The 21,305-nt window shown below is 41.3% G+C and overlaps 1 protein-coding gene across 2 annotated transcripts in view; it reads right to left on the bottom strand.

Moving 5' to 3' along the window:
* The window catches only part of ZBTB10 (zinc finger and BTB domain containing 10), a 58,375-nt gene extending 37,412 nt beyond the window's left edge, over window positions 1-20,963 (bottom strand). Inside the window, exons 1-2 of one of the 2 annotated variants that reach the window (XM_057303034.2) lie at window positions 20,868-20,963; window positions 6,361-7,249 (exon numbers count right to left, since the gene is read on the bottom strand). In XM_057303034.2, the coding sequence (XP_057159017.1) occupies window positions 6,361-7,249; window positions 20,868-20,963 (985 nt within the window). Of the gene's footprint in view, window positions 1-6,360; window positions 7,250-18,960; window positions 20,522-20,867 lie in introns of those variants that run through there. The other variant, XM_008956661.5, reaches the window with a different exon arrangement.
* Between the last annotated feature and the right edge of the window lie 342 nt (window positions 20,964-21,305).

Here is a 21,305-nt window from a genome sequence, read left to right as displayed (position 1 = left end):
GATTTTATAGCTATGATTGTAACACCCCATGTGGGGTCTGGAGTAGCACCCTATAATGAAAACATGAATATTTATACAAAACACTAATATTTATACAATAAAACATGAATATTTGCAGGGCGTGCTGGCTCACGCCTGCAATCCCAGCACTTTGGGGGCTGAGGCGGGGGTGGGGGGGGGGTGGATCACCTGAGGTCAGGAGTTCAAGACCAGCCTCACCAACATGAAAAAAACCCGTCTCGTCTCTACTAAAAATACAAAATTGGCCAGGCATGGTGGCATATGCCTGTAATCCCAGCTACTCAGGAGGCTGAGGCAGGAGAATTGCTTGAGCCCGGGAGGTGAGGTTGCAGTGAGCTGAGATCACATCACTGCACTCCAGCCTGGGCAACAAGAGTGAAACTCCATCTCAAAAAAAGAAAAAAGAAAAAAAGAAAAAAAACCCATGAATATTAACATTTAAGGAAGTAAAAAAATATAAATAGCTGATTTGTTGCCAAAATTATTAAGAAAAAGCTTTGGGTCCTCAGAACTATTAAAATTTCAGAATTTTAAGGTAGAAATTTTACTTCTTTCCCATTAGGGAGGCTGTCTGGGATACACTCAAGGCTAGCATTGTGGCAAAACTGAATCTAAAGCCCAAGTCTCCTTCACCAAAGCCATGTCCCATGGTTTTGAAACATATTTTAGACTGGACACAGTGGCTCAAGGCTGTAATCCCAGCACTTTGGGAAGTGAGGCTGGAGGATCCCTTGAGCCTGAGACCAGTCTCCTTGGCAACAAAGCGAGACTTCACCTTTACTTAAAAAAAAAAAAAAAAAAAAATTAGCCAGGCATAGTGGTGCACGCCCACCTGTAGTTCCAAGTACTCTGTGTGGCTGATTGCGGGAGAGTGAGGCGGGAGAATCACATGAGCCCAGGAGGTTGAGGTTTCTGTAAGCCATGATCATGACACTGCACTCCGCCTGGGTGACAGAGCAAGACTCTGCCTCAAATATATGCCTTATTACGATTTCTTAAATCTATCTAGTTTGGATATTCTTTTCTCAAAATAGTTTTCAAAGTACCAAATTGTATGCTTTTTTACCAAAAAAGCAATTACACAAATAAATGCAAAGCTTAAACCTGATTTCAACTCTACTTGTAAGGATTAACGCAAACCTAAAAATGCTGCAAAACTATTTTTCCATCAGAAGTCTAGGTGAAAGAAACTTCCAGGTTATTTAAAAGAATTCTAAATTTTATCTTTTAATCAACTAAAATTACCTTACATTTGAGTACTTGTATGGCATAAGGAAAAAAAAATCATTTACATAGAACTACATCAGCTTGTGGCAAAGATTAAAAAATATAATAATCGACTGCTGCCTTTACTAGAAAACATCTGAGGAAACTGTCCATTATATTACTTGGTGTCAACTACATAAAAAAATCCCACTGGAGAAATTCCTTTCAGAAGTCAGTACCAGGAAGTTTGTCATCCTGGTAGAACTGGTATGTTTTTCTCTATTGAATAAGGCTGTTTTGTATCTTAGAGCCAATTAAAAGCTTAATTAGGGCAACCACATTTATATCCATGATGAGCACTCTTAACTTCTTTGCCAATTTTACTTTATTTTGCTAATTTGTTTCTTTTGTCATTTCAAAATAAGGTATGTATGCATGCAACGTACATACAGAGTAGAGTAAAATTATTTATAATAGGTAGAAGTTGCTAGTATGACAGGTATAAATTTAAAAATCTAGGCTCAGAAAACCATGTTCCATGAGCCCGCAGAATAAAGTGATTTTAAAAAATCAGATTAACACCTGACTTGTTCTAGTTAAATGGGACACAACATGTGTGAATACACGTTGTAAAACAAATTTAGGCACTAGTTATCTGTACTTCTGTAATTCAATTTCTAATCTCAGGTTATCTACTTTATTTGGCTAAAATTTAATGTTTCCTGGTTGCAAATCAGCAAGACAAGGATTTTGAAATTTTTACATTATCAGAGCAATTCACTCACGACATCATTTTTACCCTTATTTGATTACCCAGATTTTAGTTTTTGCTGACAGTTTTAATTATTCCATAATCCCAGTATGTGCATATTCTCTTAGGACAGAAATTTCTAACTTTTCTGAGTTCTATCTTCAAAGTATTCTTGTGTCAAAGAAATGATCTGAAGTGAAGTCAAACAACAAATATGACTCTGTAGTGAGTCAAACAACAAATATGTTAATTTCAAGATAAAAAAATACCATCTGAATAAAAACCCTGCAGCTATGGGTACACCTTCTTATCTCAATCTTTAAAAGGCACCCAAACAAAAGCTTCAACATTATACAAGACAGTGTTATTAGAACTGTATCTTACAAACTCTGTGCTGAAGACCTGAGGGAAGACACAGTAACTAGAAGAGACCCCCGCCAAATCCAAACATGCCAAGCATTGTTTGCAGATTGAACAATTCACTAAGACTTTTCAGATGTTTGCTATAGAACTTTAAATTTATTTAAAAGCATTTATTTCATGGACAACTGTTTTCTCAATAAATGGAAATTAAAGCATAACTAATGATGAAGGTGATCAAAATATTTTAAAGTTAAAAGGAACTAATTTTTTAAAAAAGATAGGAATCTACTACTTTAGTAGTTAATTTCAAGGTTTTCATGCAGGATAGTCCTAAATATGCAACCTGCCTCTTTCTACTCTTACTAGCTGAATGACCTTGGGAAGGCCTTAACGTTGGTAAACACAGGCTATGTTCTATATTGGTCAGAACTTGCCTGGAAAGTTGGAGTAAATTGTGTGTATTCATCACAAGATGGGCAGAAGAGCACATAGCCTACAAAAACAGGACTTTTTAAACGTCTAACATTTGAAGGGTTATCAGGTAGATTAGAGGAATTAGGTTAGGTTTAAATTATACTATTCCAGGCAGAGCGCAGTGGCTCACGCCTGTATTCCCAGCACTTTGGGAGGCCAAAGTGGGCAGATCACTTGTGGTCAGGAGTTTTTGAGACCAGCCTGGCCAACATATAGTGAAACCCTCTACTAAAAATACAAAATACAAAAATTAGCTGGGTGCAGTGGTGCACGCCAGTAGTCCCAGCTACCTGGGAAGCTGAGGCAGGAGAACGCTTGAATCTGGGAGGCGGAGGTTTCAGTGAGCCAAAATCATGCAACTGCACTCCAGCCTTGGTGACACAGGGAGACTCTGTCTCTCAAAAAACATAAATAAATAAATAAATAATAAATTACACTATTCCCAACAACAGAATTAGGAAGTTATAGAGAAGCAAATTTTGGCTACATTTAAAATGACTACCTAATAATCAGTCATCCTACACTGGAAGCTGCTTAGGGAAGTCTTTACAAGCAGTCAAAAAATCAAGCTGAGGCTAAGACCATCTATCTGGCATTTGGTAGAAAGTACACAGCACCGGAAAACTGATATGAATAACCTCAATAGTCTTTTCCAAGTTTAAGGAGGATTGCCACGACCAAGAGTTATTTCATATTTGTCACTTCATTTTCATAATAATTCTATAAAATCAACACAATATTTTAATGAGGAAACTGAGGACAAGAGCTTAATTTGATCAGGGACTACAGGGGGTAGGTGGCACAGCTTATTTTTAAATTTTAAATTCATTATGTTTGACTCAATTTAGGCTCTTTCCAATATAGTAACATTTGCTGATCTCAGCCTTAACTCATAAAATTACCTGTAGAACTTTAAAAAAAATTCCACATCCAAACCACATTCCATACCAATTAAATTGGAATCCACAGAAGAGAGACCCTTTACGGCATGTAATGCTCCCAAGTGATCCCAACGTGCATACCCATGATTAAGAACCACTGCTATATACGAAGGGTTGGCAAGTTTTACTGGAACACACCTACCTTCATTTGTTTACATAGTACAAATGACTGCTTTCATGTCAAAGTGGCAGAGTTGATGAGCTGACTTTTATGACCAACAAAGGTGAAAGTCTTTTTTTTTTTTTTTACTGTTTTAGCCCTTTACAGTAAAAATTTACCAGTCCTTGGTTCTATATCATATTATATACCCTAACCATAATGCTCTTTTGAGACCCATTTATTTTTTCCACCAAATAACACTGGTGGCACGGATAGAACCAAATTTGTGAGTTAAGCAAGGTTCGGATACCAAACTGGTATCAATGAAATGAAAATAATCCTTTTTAAGAGACGGCTGGGCACGATGGCTCACGCATGTAATCCCAACATGTTGGGAGGCCAAGGTGGGTGGACTTGAGGTCAGGAGCTCGAGACCAGCTTGGCCAACATGGTGAGACCCCTGTCTCTAGTAATAATAAAAAAAATTAGCCAGGTGTGGTGGCATGTGCCTGTAATCCCAGCTACTTGGGAGGCTGAGGTAGGAGAATCGCTTGAACCCAGGAGGCAGTGGTTGCAGTGAACCAAGACTGTGCCACTGCACTCCAGCCCGGGCAACAGAGTGAGACTCCGTTTAAAAACAAACAAACAAAACAGATGTAAGAGATAAAGCATATTAGACCACCAATTAATTTATAATAGAACTAGTCCATTGACACAACCATGGCTAGGAGATACCTGATAAAAATTGCTAGTAATGTCATCTTTGAAAGTATGCATTGTGGTTCATTATTAATGCTTTTCTTTAAATCACTCCAATTATATGTGGCATTAATTTTTTAAATGAGGTTACTGCTGATTAGTTACCATCAAACAACCGCTACACCCAAAAGATGTTATTTATTCCTTTAAGGAAAAGTGTGTGTATTTTAAAACACTACAGGGTTCCCACCATACTGTTAAACAGAAATAATCCATACAGCACAAAGACAACGTAGCTCTAATGAGAAATGTGTCAAGGTCTTCTACATTAAGACAAAACAAAGTGCTAGCTAAGGAGTCTATCTACCCTTAATACTTCATTTAACTAAATTGTCTCAGGGATTTTATTGTTAAAACTTGATATAAAGTACAAGGAAAAAGATATATAGTATTCGTTATATATACACAGTTGCTGATTTTTCACACAGTAAAAATTTCACACACACACACATACATACACAAAATTCCTATCACTGAAAGCTAACCCAAATCTAAAAAGCCAGAGGAACATTTCACAGGATTACTATGGCATTTTGCCCTCTGGCAACTAAAAACAGTGATTCCTTTAACAGAAAATACTCCATCCTCAGATGACCACCATCGTATAAATCAGACACTGAACAGTTACAGTGCTTTGAAGTGAAAAAAACAAGCATTAAATAATGTATGACAGTGGTGGACAAGCCTCAGGCATGCATAGGAAACCTCAAACCCACTGAGCTTCTTCAAATAAAGATATGCAAAGCCAGATTAAACTAAAGACTTAACAATGGTCTTCTCCTTTTAAAAAAATTCCCACCGTAAATGTGATTCTCTAAGATTCCTACACAACTTTTGGAGAGAAATATATTGAAGAGAAAGGCCTCAGAGGCTTTGCAATGAATGCAAAAGTGAATGAAAATCAGGTGACAGTGGACAAACAAAATAGCTTCTATGGTGAGAACAGAACAGTACCTGCTCTAGTCCAGGTGTGGTGGCTCATGTCTGTAATCCCAGCACTTTGGGAGGCCGAGGCAAGCAGATCACCTGAGGTCAGGGGTTCCATACCAGCCTGGACAACATGGTGAAACCCCATCTCTACTAAAAATACAAAATTAGCTGGGTGTGGTGGCACGCACCTGCAGTCCCAGCTACTCAGGAGGCTGAGGCAGGAGAATCGTTTGAACCTGGGAGGCGGAGTTTGCAGTGAGACTCCAGCCTGGGCTATAGAGTGAGACTCCAACTCAAAAAAATAAATAAACAAAAAATAACAGAAGAACAGTAGCCCTAAACAAACTAGAATACCATAATCTCATAATTGGCAAAATTCTTTGAAACACTTAAATATGTTTTAACAGCCAAAAATAAAATAAAAAAGGTTAAGGGGGTCTCTGAAACAACAGTGATTATATATTACAACTAAAGATTCTATCTTTCCCAACACTGGGTATAAAATAGTGAGCAGAGAGGCTAAAAATGAGGAAAGTCAAAGACCCGTACATGCAGCAGAGTCCACGTTCCTTGACAATATATGCAATACCTAGCTATTAATACATCTTTTGATAAACCCACATGTATATGTGTTGAAAAAAGACAAAGAAAATATACCAAATATGTTATGCATTTGAATGATGTTCCCCCTTCTTTTGTAAACAACTTTAGTATTACTTTATAACTAAAATAATTCAATTAAAAATATACTTCAAGATTATATCCAACTAGAATTAGGATGAACAAGGAAGTATCCTTGTATAGATAATATTTACCTGGTTCTTCCTTGATGAGTAGTGTATTTTCTTCTGGATAGGCAACAGGTGGCTGCATTACTGAGCAATCTTCTAAATTCGTTTCATTATTAGGTGGAATATTATAAATAAATCTTTTTGTAGTTTGGTTTTTCCTCCTTGTTTTGCCAGTCTCTTGAATTCCCTGGGAGCCCATATTATTCCAAATAAACACTTTTGTTTGACCTTCAGATTCATTTTCAGCCATTTCAGGAGATCCGTCCTGGACCCAACTACTGTCATTCATTTGGTAGTTTTCTATTTGGCCCTCGTCGACATTACAACCATCATTTTCAATCTTTACATTACTTGCCAAATTGGTAAGATTCCGTGTTGCCCAAAAACTGGCAATTTTTTGATCCCGTGATGAAGACAGACCATCTCTATTAACTGGTTTTCTATTATTATAGTCCACAACTACAGACTCTGGAGCTTCTGATTTAATGCTTATATTTAAGGCATCTTTAATGAAATTTCGGCAAGTTTGAACAACTTCACTCATTTGAAGATAGCTGGCCACGGTCATAACTTCAATGGCATTTTGGCTTGTGAGCACCAGGTTACCAGAATACAAGAAGTCCAAGATGACTGAAAAACCTTGAACTGCAGCAATATCTAAGTGGGTAGTATTGTTTTGGTTAGGGCTTTCTTTGTTTGAAAAGCAATATAAAGTCTTAAAGAAACGGCTGCCTGCAACCAGGATGTTCTTATGAGCTTTGAAGATTTTTCCGCTTACCACAATGCTGACATCACAAAGAATACCTTTCTTTCTCTGTTCATTTAGTTGTCGCAGAAGTTGATAGCAATAAGAGTTCTCATTTGGCCTACTATTAAAGTCACAGTACCCCTCCTCTGATGGTATTTCTGACTCCTGTAATTGGATAAAAAACATTAATATTAAACTTTATTGACTTTTTAAAAAACTCCCAAACCAAGGAAAACAATTATCAAGTTTTTAAAAAGCGATAATCAAATATATTAATTTGTGAGTAATCAAGAAATGGAGTGAACAGTGGTGGTGCAACCCACTGCTATTATTAAAAAAGAAAAAAATCAAACACATCTGACTGAAGACCAGCAGGATTTCATTTTAAAAATAACATTCATCATGTTATATGTTTCAAATATAAGCTAAGAACATGAATTGAGAATTTCTTAAAATTAAAATTAAAAAGAGCAATTATTTTCTTAAGAAAAGAAACTTTCTCTTATAGGAATTAAATGTTTGCTTTATCTCTATAGAAAAGCAACAGTCTCCCCTGATTGAACTTAAAATATCCAAGTTATATTTTATGCTAGGCATATCACCCTATCTACCATTAATAAAAAGGTAAATTTTAAGTCTTGGCAAACATTAAAATCAAACAGTTTAGGTCAATGAAGTTAATTAAATCTAACTAGAAATAAAGGTAAGACCCTAAGGGGAAAATCTGCTTCAACTATAGGAATATCTAGTTATATAATTTCCTATCAACTTTCAAAACGCTTTATCTCTTTAGGGTCATAAGTACTATAAACTGTAAGGTAAATTAAAATTCCTGAATTCAAAATTCTAAATGTTTATAAATTTTGCTTCTTATCATACAGGTATTCATTATAGTTCTACTTGGCGTCACAATTAAAATTATGTGATATAATCGTAAGAATAAAATATGATCTAGAATTCAGAATGCTGTCTGTATCAGCCATTAACTGTGTGTCCTTGGAAAGTCACTATCCCTGAGCCTTTTCCTTAAACGATAAGTCAGTATTACAAATGTTAGTTAAAACTTTATGACTTTCCTCATACAGTGACTAGGTGGGTAAGCTCCCTCAAGGCAGAGCTGAATATCCCTCCAGCACTTTGATTAGTGCCTGCCACACTTTGCTAAACAAATGAAGTAATCATCTCTTTCCCAAGAGAAAAATTGCTTAGACCATTTCTAGTAGAAAAGATAACTGAAAATACTGACCTTATTCAAGTGTCAATTCTTTGGCACAAAATATTAAGTTAAACATAGACCATTTCTATAAAATAATAAAATATATACACATATATATGGATCTACGATTTTACGAGCATGGAGAAAAACATGGAGAAATAAATACTAGAGTGTAAACAGGCTCAAAGTACTGACATGCTTAGAAGAGAGGAAGTGGTGTAGAGATGACGAGACTGCAAAAGTAGTCTCACAAACAATATCCTAAATGGTGGATCCCTAAACAATCACGAAACATGACTTAATGCAATCATGTGCATGGCTAAATCATAAAAATTTTAGCTTTACTTGGGTGCATGTCACAGGAGGCCACAGACGCTGTCATCTCAATTCTCTGAAACTAACCCAGTCCATCTAAAAATTATAGTGCTGCTCCCAGGTATGAGAAGTCAACTGAAAGAACCCAAATAATATTCCAGGACATGGCCAGGCGTGGTGGCTCACGCCTGTAATCCCAGCACTGAGAGGCTGAGGTGGGTAGATCATTTGAGGTCAGGAGTTCAAGACCAGCCTGGCCAACGTGGTGAAACCCCGTCTCTACTAAAAATACAAACATTAGCTGGGCAGTAGTGGGGCACGCCTGTAATGTCAGCTACTTGGGAGGCTGAGGCAGAGGTTGTGGTGAGCCAAGATCATGCCACTGCACTCCAGTCTGGGCAACAGACTGAGACCTGTCTCAAAAAACAACAACAACAACAAAAAAGATTCCAGGACACACTTCAACTGTTTCACTGTGAAAATGGAATAGTATGAAAAACTCTACGAATCTGGAGTATATGATCACTACAGAATGAAGCACACAAAGTGGAGAAATTTCCTCATTTTTGACTGATCCTTGGCAACCTTCCCGTGCCCTTCTTGTGCCAAGTGTGTAAAGCCCTTATACCAAAAAACTCCCACCCATGCCCCCCCCACCATATAATAATGTTCCATGCTCTAAATTAGCTATTTTCTCCTCCTACCAAAAGATCCAATTCTGCAAAAACTGTTAAGTCACGGATAGAGGAATCAAAACAAGTCCATTCATGAGTAATACCCTTATTTTTGTTTTTGGGGAACTGGAGAAAGGAAGTAAGGTAATAATGAGACTTATTTAACCTAAGCTCTTGTATTAAACCAGTATGTTGTATTGGATTACTGCAAATATTTGGTTAAAAGAAAAAAAAAACCAGTATGTTGTGAAATTTCGTATCATGTAGCAAAGAGGAATGAACAATTTAGGACTTGTGTGAAAATGTAAAGAATGATACTAAAAACACCTGTAACAATTACTTGGACAGTGTAACTTTCTACAAAAGCATCATTCTGTTTACTTGGTTTCCCTTTTGAGACTGAGTATATTTTATTAATTTGCCTATGCTCTCTATAGAAATTACAAATAAGGGGGAAGAATCTTGCTTTGATACAGGCCCAACACTAAAAGCTTTGTTACACAAGCTGTACCTGAACCCAAGCTCATTTGGTTCAGTGTTCAATCTACTATATATTATAGTAAAAGCATGAATATTGTATGAATATTTGGAAGAAGCAAAAGTTTTCAACACTAAATATCTGGCAGCATATATCTATGAACTGTTTGTGGAAGCAGTGAATTAGCATGTACAAGTCAAGAACTGCCTAAAGTCCGTATATCAAGCAGTTGAAAACACTTCAGGAGGTGGCTATGCCTACTGTAGCAGTCATAACACGCTATGGTCACTGCACCCTGAATTTTCTGGGCCAGTGCCAATTGTTAAGATTCTCTGCCTTTATCATACCAAATGTCCTAATTTTTATAACTAAGACAAAAGCCTATCCACCAAAATATCTGCCCATTCTACTTTGACACAAACTGTACAAATTAAACACTATTCAGCCACTATTTTTTTTCTCATTACTATGGTACAAGAACAAGAACATTAATGTCCCTTGCTTTTATAACCAACAACAGCAATTTCTTGTTCACCACTGATTAAAGCACTATTCCATATGTTTGCAGCAGCTATTAAATATGCCCTTCAAAAAAAAAAAACCACATAAATAAATATGACCTTCAAAAAAAATGAATCATTTCCAAGAGTATGTGTACTCTCTAAGGAGATCATTATTAGAGGATTTGGGTAAAAGAGCTAAATAAGCACAAAGCACTAAAATAAACTGCCAATATTATTTGCTAAACTCAATAAATTAATAAATTCTTAATGCCAGAGACAAAATCTTAAAGTAGGTCCCTAATAACTCCAGGTATCTTTGCCTCTTTGGTTCCTTCTTTAACATTCTATGTCCACTTTTAGAATACTGATAACATCAGATATCACTGATAAGTTAAAAAAAATTACTATTTCCACAACTGGTCTTTTCAAATGTAGTGACCTTTTCTAACCTCTCTCCCAAAAAGGAAAACACGATTAGCTCAGACATTAGTCTAAACTGGCTAAACAAGGAGATTTTAAAGAAACAGACATTCAGAGCTAAATATGAAATCTTGAATTTTTTTATTTGTAAAGATGCCATTTAGTAAAACTTTAGTCTGGATGAGACCTCAATATCAAGTCTTCCAAAATTTAGAAAACATAGGTAAGTGTCCAGTTAGTTAAAATCCTTATAACCTATTATCTAGATGTTCAATATTTCCAGAACATAGGCTACAAAATAGTAAATATTTTACTCAAAGGAAAATGCTTGAAAAGTCCTAACTTTACATATTTATTTAATAAGCATTAAATGAATACCTACTTTGGCCAGGGTCTACACTAGGAACCAAAATGATTCAGTTGCTAATTTGAAGTTACTGTTAGTGGGTAAGACTCTTAAGGTGTTATAAGAGCAGAAAGCAGGTGTATCTAATCCAGTTTTTTGTTTTGTTTTGTTTTTTGTTTTAAGGTGTGGGGATGCTTTTTCGAAGAAACAAGACCTGAGCAGAGCTTTAAAGGATCCAAGAGTGGGATGGGTGGATGAGCACTTCAAGTAAATGCGACGGCATTAAAAAAAACAAACAAACAAACAAAAAAAACCCCAGCATTTTAAAAAAACATAAGATGGTCTATAGCATCCTCAAAAGTTAAGATTTGTAAAAGAACTTCAATGTGATTTTCTAAAAAGCCCTACAGAATGCAAATATGCACTTGGGCACATTTCAGAGGTAAATGTCCATCCATTTTGACAGGAGGGCCATGTAATCTCAGCACTTTGGAAGGCAACAGGATGGCTGGTAGCCAGGAGTTCAAGACCAGCCCAGTCAACATAGAGAACCCCTATCTCCTTAAAAAAAGAGAGAGAGAGAGATTTGAACCCCCTGCTCCCTCCCAAATATTAGAACCATTGCTATAGGCACCTTACAGAGTTTTCAGAAGCAGTGATATAATCGAAATAGCAAAGAGGAGAGATGCCTATGGCAGCAAGGTGGAGATTTATTATCAGGGAATGAAGATTGCAGATACTGTGATCAGTTGGAAAGCTATTTTTCCTTTTTTTTTTTTTTTTTTTGAGACAGTGTCACTCTGTCACCCAGGCTGGAGTGCAGTGGTTAGATCATGGCTTATTGTACCCTCAACCTCCTGGGTTCAAGGGATCCCTCCTGTCTCAGTCTCCCAAGTAGCTGGGACTATAAGGTGTGTGCCACCACGCCCAGTTATTTTATTTTTTTAAATTTTTGTAGAGATGAGAGTCTCCCTGTGTTGCCCAGGCTGGTCTCAAACTCCTGGGCTCAAGCAATCCTCCTGCTTTGGCCTCCCAGAGTGCTAAGTTTACAGGTGTGAGCCATGTACCCTCTGGAAAGCTACTGTTAATAGGGCAACATACATGCCAGAAAAAAAGACCTTAATTAGGGAAGATAGGTGTCAATGAGGTGTGAAGCAGAGCCTAGAAAAATAGTCTAAAAATCATCAGAACTTGCATGATAAAACAGATGTAAGGGGTGGAGGGAGAGAATCATAGGGTCATCAGCATTCCAGCTTGGGGCCTAAACAACGCCACCAACTTGTAGAGAATACAAGACCATCACCCAGTCTCCTACACTTTTGCGGGGGTAGAGGAAGAGAGGCTAACTTCAGTTACAAGTAATAGAAAGTCAAACAGCACACCTGTAGTCAATCCGTTAACGATAGGAAAATGTTATTCAGTTAAAGAAACAAGCAATTAGTATTTACTACCCTACTCAATTACAGCCCTTTTCCAATAACTGAATTAGCAGAAAAGACATTTCCAACACAAACATTTAAGTGTAAACTAAAAGCATTGAAAACATAAAAATATTACTCTGCAGCAACCCACTGGAATATACTGAAAGAACAAAAACAGTAATTTCTATTTCCAAATTTTAGAACAAATTCATTTTATAGAAGGAAGACAAACAAGGCTATAGCAAGTTTTGCCAAATACATGCTAGTGGCAATGACAAATTATAATAGTTGGTAGAGAAAAAGACAAGAAGGTCTCTTTTGCAGTTTTCTGATCACCTCTATATCTCTGAGTGATGGCATCCTCTTTGGTAGCTTAAGTACTATCCCCAGAAATTCTAATCCTGTGAGTGTTACGGAGCAGACAGACGATGGTTATTCAGGTTATTTTTTATTTTTTATTTTTGAGACGAAGTTTCGCTCTTGTTGTCCAAGCACAAGGGCGCGATCTCGGCTCACCACAACCTCTGCCTTCTGCGTTGAAGCGATTCTCCTGCCTCAGCCTCCCGAGTAGCTGGGATTACAGGCATGCGCCACCACGCCCGGCTCGTTTTTTTTTATTTTTATTTTTATTTTTATTTTTATTTTTAAATTAGAGACGGGGTTTCTCCATGTTGGTCAGGTTGGTCTCGAACTCCCAACCTCAGATGATCCATCCCCCTCGGCCTCCCAAAGTGCTGGGATTACAGGCCTGAGCCACCGCGCCCGGCCTATTCAGGTTATTATAACATCCTGCCAACCAGTTCTCTCCTCAAACTCTAAACCCACATACACACTACGCAGGTGCCTCTAGATTGCAACACATACACATTTGATAATGATTCTCCCCTGCTTAAAACTGCTATTGTTGCCCATTTGTTAAGACAATAAAATTTAATGTTTTCAGCATGACAAGAGATCCTCCATGACCTCGAGTCTATCTATTCAAACTTGATTTTTCATCCTGCACAGCAACCAAACTCTCCCTTCTCTAAGATACCATTCTTCACTTTCCTCAGGCTGTGTGTGTGTGTGTGTGTGCGCGCGCACGCGTGTTTTCTGAGGCACAGTCTTGGTTGTCGCCCCAGTTGGAGTGCAGTGGGGTGCCTGCTAGGTTCAAGTGATTCTCCTGCCTCAGCCTCCCAAGTAGCTGGGATTACAGGCACCTGCCACCACGCCTGGCTTATTTTTGTATTTTCAGTAGAGACGGGGTTTCACCATGTTGGCCAGGCTGGTCTCGAATTCCTGACCTCAAGTGATCCACCCACCTCGGCCTCCCAAAGTGCTGGGATTACAGGCGTGAACCACTCACTGCGCCTGGCTCCTCCTTAGGCTGTTTCTAATTGCACTGCCTAAATGCCCTCCCCATCCTGGTCAACACCTATTAATTAAATGCAATTAAAATTCAAGAATCAGTTGTACAAGCTTCTTCCAACCTTTGCAGGTAGAACTGATCACTCCCTTAAGAATCTTCAGGCCGGGTGCGTGACTCACGCCTGTAATCCCAGCACTCTCGGAGGCCGAGGTGGGCAGATCACGAGATCAGGAGATAGAGACTATCCTGGCCAACATACTGAAACCCCGTCTCTACTAGAAATACAAAAATTAGCCTAGCATGGTGGCATGTGCCTGTAGTCCCAGCTAATCAGGAGGTTGAGGCAGAAGAATCGCTTGAACCCAGGAGGCGGAGGTTGCAGTGAGCCCAGATCACACCACTGCACTCCAGCCTGGGTGACAAGTGAGACCCCATCTCAAAAAAAAAAAAAAATTATTCAATGTACCCTGATTATATACTGCTACCATGCTATCTGTGTCTTTTTTCGGTCATGTCTGTCTCTCCTTACTAAACTACAAGTTCCTTGAGGGCAGAGAGAATGAATGTTAATAAAACATATAGATTTTTATCTCCAGTGCTTTGCATCAACCTAATACAGCTAAATTTAAGATGGAGAAGGAAGTTAATCCTAGGTACACAATAAGGTATACAGTCAGACACTGCTAACAAGTTTGAAAAGCACAAGGGCTATGAACTAGCTGTTACTGAATAAAACACAAAGAATAAATTATAAATAATGTAAAATATATAAATAAGAAACAATGGAATTTAATGGGCTACAGGCTGAACTCTAATCGATTTTTCCTCAGTGAAAGGTCTTTCAGACTTTCTTCCTAAAGTGTTAAAAACCAACCAACTAACCAACCAACCAACCTTCCGCCCTTATTTCTGCCATAAACAAATTAGGCTGATAGATCTGCCTTACATTCTTTTGTTTGCTCAGCTACTGACATCAATATATTCCAACTGGAAATTTCAATCAGATCACTGGTCTGAATTCATTACTTAGTTTCTGTAAAGGTTAACTAAATTTACAACAATAATACATTTGGGTGCATGTTTCTCCCAGGAAGAGTTGACAGGATGTGTGATTTAGGCTATGAAAATTTCACAATTAGGTAGAAAGTGTTCTAAACCAAGAATAAGTGGTAATCACTGTTATTAAGGAATTTTAAAGTCTTCTGGGCCAAATGGTCAGATACTGAATGAGCTAATCATTAAACCTAACTCTGACGATGTAGTCAATTGTTACTCAAAATTAAACTATTAATTGTCCCTCACATCCTTATAAATACAGGGACACCTCGGAAATAGAAGGCTCAAAACACAGACTCAGAAAGCATGTTTTAAAAGACTTTCCCATCAACAGTCCACAATAACCAAGGTCCAATTAACGGAAGGATTAACTTTTTGGTCACTACCAAGGGATTAACAAAAAGATACTTTTCTTACTTAGAGGAAAGTAACCTTTCATGACATACAGTTATGCATCACTTAACGAGAGGGATATGATCTGAGAGATGCATCGATTTTGTCACTGTGCCTTAGCGTACACAAACCTAGATGGTATAACCTATCACACACCTAGGCTATATGGTTGGGCCTATTGCTCCCAGACTACAAATCTGTACACTATGTTACTGTAAGGAATACTTTAGGCAACTGTAACACAATAGTATTTGTGTATCTAATCTATCTAAACATGAAAAAGGTACAGTAAAAATATGGCACACCTTATAGGGCACTCACTGTGAACAGAGCTGGCATACCTGGAAGCTGCTCTGGGTGAGTCAGTGAGTGGTGACTGAATGAAAGGTCTAGGACATTACCATACACTGCTGTAGATTTTATGAGCACCGTACACTTAGGCTACACTAAGTACAGACAGGGTCTCACCATGTTGGTCAGGCTGGTCTCGAACTCCTGACCTCAAGTGATTCACCCACCTCGGCCTCCCAAAGTGCTGGGATTACAAAACAAAGTACGCTACAACTTTACGCTATCACCAGGCGATAGTAATTTTTCAGCTCCGCTATAATCTTATGGGACCATTATCATAAATGCAGTCCATCCTTGAGAACGTCATGCAGTACATGACTGTGTTAAGATGTGGCCAAATTCCTCTCAGAAACGGGACTCTTTCTGAGAAATAATTGGGAAAATAGGAGTTTAGTACTCCTAGACTCAAACTGATTTCTTGCCTAAAGAATTCTAAAACTCTCATTTCCATGTTTTTAAGACAAGATATTAAGAGTGTCTTTGTGAAGCTGAGAAAAACTGCATGTATGAGAAATAGGCTCAGAATGTTCAAAGAACCTGATGGCCACAAAGTCTCTGAAGGTATAAAAAGGAGAACTGATTGGCGATCAAAATGAGTAATAACGGCCAGGCTCAGTGGCTCACACCTGTAATCCCAGCATTTTGGGGAGGTCAAGGTGGGAGAATTGCTTGAGCCCAAAAGGTTGAGACCAGCCTGGGCTACATAGCGAGACTCCCGTTTCAACAAAAAACTTAAAAATTAGCCAGGAATGGTGGCGCGCACCTGTAGTTCTAGCTACTCGGGAGGATGCCTGAGCCCAGGAGGCTGCAGTGAGCCTTTATCTCACCACTGCACTCCAGCCTGGGCAATAGAGTCACTGTCTCAAAAAAACAAAACAAAAAGGTAATAATGATAATAAATAACGGCACTAAGTGGTTTTATGCTGGCACATATACCTTGCATACATAACGAAACTAGAAGTTAACTAATTTGCCTGCCCAAAAAGTAGAGATTTAAGAGCAAAGTCCTCTGACCTTAAGCCCAAGTAGGCGCTTACATTACGTGTTGTGTTATACTGCCTCCTACAGGTAATTGGAGACTGAAGAAAAACGAAAAAAAAAAAAGATTGCACTCTGCCCAAAAGAGATCAGGAACCTGTTACTCATGTTAAGACAAACAGATATTTATATAGGTGGTACCTGGGGGGTTGATAACAAGATATCCCCTCAAGATTAGTTATAATGAAAGTAATAAATGATTAAGATCAATTCAAAGTGAAAACACCCAAAATCCAATCAAGGAGACCAATATACAACCTTAGGACACACAGGACTTACTAAAACTGTAGCCCTTAATATATGTATATTGTATAGAATGTCCCAAAGAAAGGAGATGGCCTGCAGATTGCATTGATGGGGGAATTTAAAGGAGTGATGAGGAAGACAGTCGTAGTTCAGGTCAAGTTTAGTAAGGTTTTTCCTAGAAATTCCAAGACGCAGATATATACCCAGAGGAGAAGAATACACTCAAGCTGAGGCTACCTTAAGGTTATCCAATTAATGCCCCTTCTTCTGATTTCAGGTTCACTAAAGGAGCTAATTATAATTTGCATTCCCATTCAGATTTGCCTACAGGGAGAGACTATGCTGATAAAGAGGAATTGGTCCACAGCAGATTAAGAAAATTCATCCCATTTAAAATTTTCTAAGTAACCAACATAGCCCTATTTGGAAAATTAAACTTTCATTTTCACAAGTCCCTTGCAACTCCATCATCTTACTACATAACTTCAGGAATGTTACTTAACCCTTTAAGGCTTTAGATTCCTCTTCTGTAAAATGGGAACAAAAAATAAATACTTTGCAGAATAAATGTGTTTGGCACACGGAAGACAAGGAACTGTTAGTTCCATTTCACTCTATTGCCCAAGCTCACAAAGCTAGTTAATTGCAGAAAGCTGAGATCTGAACCCAGATTTACTCCAAATCCATTCTTTTTCCATTACGACATTCCTTACAGGCTCTAGTCTCAGTTGGGTCACCCCAGACTCTTAGGACAATTTACTTAACCTTTCTCGGCCTTGTATCTTTAAATGACCTTCCTTCTAGGGCTTAGGCAACTAAAATGTGTGCAAAACAACAACAAAAACCCTACTACATTGTCCACTGGGGCGGGGGCGGGGGATCACCCTGTGCTTTAAAGTTAAAGCCCTAACTTCTGAGAAACATGGGTGCTGTGTCTGTGGGGTTACTGGTGCGCCTAATTAACCCCAGGGTAAGTGTGCTGAACGGCAGAATCATTCCAATAAACAGAATACTAAGAGCTAACTTTATAAAATCAACGACTGGCTAACCAATACGAAAGAATGAATTCCATCCACCACCACAGGTTGCCTTAAAGTCAAAAAGGGAGGACTGATCAACATCTGTTTGGCTTGAACATAGATTATCAAAATAGTAAGGCTTACTATCTTTAGACTGGAAATGTTAAAACAAGGACTAAGAACTAAAGTACAGCTTACTTGTTTTGTAAGCACTTTCACGGTGTTTGGTAAATAAATTCCCTACCAATCCAAATCCACTACTTGATACAAATAACTACACATTAAACATTTCTAATGCTAAGCTTAAAGTACTTAATTGTAAACTGTATTTAAAAATCTTTCTGAAAAGGAACACTACAAAAAGAAATCTCAGCACAAAAATCTGAGTAAAAGTAAACAAGTAAAAACTACAATAATTTACCAAAACCAGGCCGTAGTAAGAAAGTTCAACAGATTAATTCAGTAAAATTATTCACAAGAGCAAGGAATTCCAAATAGCATTCTCTACATTTACATACTGCTCTCATACTTGACATTATTTTGATTTCATATAAAGAATTTTTTCGGCTGGACGTTTTCCTGAAAGGGGTAGCCTTAAAGGTAAACTGTTTAATCCATTCTTCAAAGAGTTGCCCGATTTGACTTCGACCAGCACACTAAACGTCTGTGAGCATAGACCAGCTTCTCTAAAATCACAGCTAATAAAATTTTTTACCGCAAAGTCAGCCTTTTAGGTTAAAACCTTCAACCTCACTTTCTTTTTGATTCAATCTGATAAGAAATCTGAGTCATAAAAAAGAAAATCCAGCGCCACGACAATTGTCATTCCATCCCCTTCCCCCCACAACACATACATAACTTTTACAAAACTTGTTCCCAGGCTTTCTAAACCCCCACGCCTAAGCTTCCCGCACCTCTCAACTGGAACGATGTCTTCACCCAGGAAAATGGTTTTGAGGTTTTTTTTCGGGGGTGGGTGGGGGTGAAGGGAGTGCTGATAAACCTTTCCCTGAAAGATCTCAAAAAAGTAGGAGCAGGATATACTGTACCTGGGCGTTGGCTTCGTGGAGTTTGTGCTCGGTAGAGACGTGGTGCCTCAGGAGGAGGGTTTTCTTGTAGTTGCGGGTCCCTCGCGAAAGCTCATCATGCCCCACTTGGGGAAGGTCCACGCTTCCCCCATCTGCAGGGGTCTTTTGGCACCAGCCGCAAGACATAAGACCAGTATCCTTGGAATAGCGCAGCCAGGGAAAGTCCTTGAGCCAGGAGGTCTGGAAGGAGCATTGGAGCTTCTGCATTAGAGACTTGGGCCGCGCGAGCGGGAAGTGCTGGACAGTCTCTCCTTCGCCAGCTCCCACACCGCTGCCCTCCACTTCGTCCCCGCCATCGCCGCCCGACCGCCTGCTGCTGCTGCAGCTGCCGCCTTCCGCCCCGCTGCCGTCGCCCAGGCTCGCCCCCTCCTCCTCGTCCTCGGTGCTGTCGCTCAGGGACGCGCCGTCCTGCATCAACTCCTTCCCCTCCAGCGCGTCCAGCTCCAGATCCACAGTCGCCGGCCCTCGCCCATTGAAATGCCTCAAGGGCCACACCGAGGTCTCGGGGCGGCCGCGGCTACTGCCATTGTTGCCGAGACCCCCGCCGCCGCCGCCTCGGAAGGCCAGAGTCCGACGGTTCCTTTCCGCTAGCAGGGGGCCCCCCGCGCCACCGCCAAGCGAGGTGGGGCCGCCCGCGTCTTGGGGGAGCAGCAACTCCTTGGCTTCCTCGGCGGCGCCGGCGGCCGGCCCGGCGGAGGCCTCCAGGTCTTGGGGCTCCAGGCCCTCCAATTCCACTTCCTCGTCGGCCCCCCGCCCATTAGGCGGCTGAAGCGCGGGCGGCGCTGGCGGCGGGGGCTGTCTCGGCTGGGGCTGCGGAGGCCAAGCTGAGGCCTCCCCGCCAGCGTTATTGTTCGTGGAGCCGCCGCCGCTAGCGGTGACCAACCCGCCTCCTCGGAACGCCAGCGTCCTGCGGTTCATTTCACTGAACGACATGGCGCGCGCCGCCGCCGCCGCCGCCCGGTGCCCCGGCTCGCGCACGGCCTCGGGCCGCGTCCCGCGCGCTCCCCGCGGCTCCCCCTCTGTCTCGCCCCCGCCCCCGGCGTTCCGGTCTCGCGGGGCTCGGCCTCGCCCTCTCGCCCGGCAGCCCGGCTCGCGCTCGCTCCCGGGTCTGCTGCACGCGTCCGCTGCCGCTGCCGCTGCCGCTGCCGGGCCGACGCCACCGACCGCTCTCTCGTCCTCCACCCCCGCCCCGCCGCGCTCCGGGCAGCGTCCCGCGCGGAGAAGGGGGCGGGCGGCGGAGAGGTGAGGAGCGAGCCGGGAGCGAGCGAGGCCTTCGAAGTTGAGCAGCGGAGTGCGGGGAGACCCTCCGCTGCCCCCTCTTTAAAGCCGCGCGCACACACCGACTCTCCACACAGATATCCTTCCTCCGCGCGCCGAGGAGTCCCGACGCCGCCGCCGGCTTCGCAGGCGCTGAGGGTGAGAGGCACGCTAAACTGCTCGGCTCCGCCACATAACGAAGCGACAATAAAGCCGGCGGAGCGTTTCCGTCCGACCAGGCCCTGGCGGAGGTCGAATGGCAAATGAACAACGGACCGTGCGCCCACAATGCACCGGGGTAGCAGTAACCGCTGGAGGGGGAAAGGGTGGGGGCCGGGCTGGGGGAGGGGGGCTGGGCTTGGGGCTGGGCTGGGGTGGGGTGGGGGCGCCAGGGGACCGGGAAAGGGGCTGGGCTGCGCCTCCGGCCTGGGGGCGGGGGTGCGGCCGCGGGGAAGGAAGTCGGCCGAGGGGCGGGGGACAAAAGGCCGGGCGGCGGGCTGGGGGTCTCAGGGAGGGGGCGGGCGTGTGCGGCTGGGGCCGGGCTACGCGGAGGACAAACAGCTGGCGAGTGTCAGGGTCTGGCCGCCTCCCCGCTGCCCACACGCACCTACCCGCGCCCGGGACGCGCATTTTCCTTCTCTCGCCACGAGTTCACCTGGGACTTTGCAAATAACTGTGCGGTGGGAGCTGCGCTCCAGCCTTGTCATTTGCTGAGGGTGGGTGGCGGTGCCCAAGGAAGTGAACTTATTTTGTTCCTTCACAAAGACTGGACCAGGCGGTGCCTTTCACGCGAAGAGGTTACGACCACGGACACAACCTCCTTTGATGCATTGTGCGACGCAGCACCTCGGGCCCCGGGCAGTAATCATTTCACAGAAAATGCACCGCCCCGAGTGTCTTATTGCTGTGATGAAATGGAAATTTAAATAAAAGGTCGAACACGTGCGTTCACTGGGAAGTATTGACATGGGTGTTACATCACCAGCAGCCAATCAGATAACTCCAGTCGTGTTTATACTTCTACAACCACCTTGTGAGTATTACAGTAT

Source organism: Pan paniscus, chromosome 7 (assembly GCF_029289425.2).
Source record: "Pan paniscus chromosome 7, NHGRI_mPanPan1-v2.0_pri, whole genome shotgun sequence".
Taxonomy (NCBI): Eukaryota; Metazoa; Chordata; class Mammalia; order Primates; family Hominidae; genus Pan; species Pan paniscus.
The sequence above is the reverse complement of the archived record's forward strand: the minus strand, read 5'-3'. Positions and strand labels throughout refer to the sequence as shown.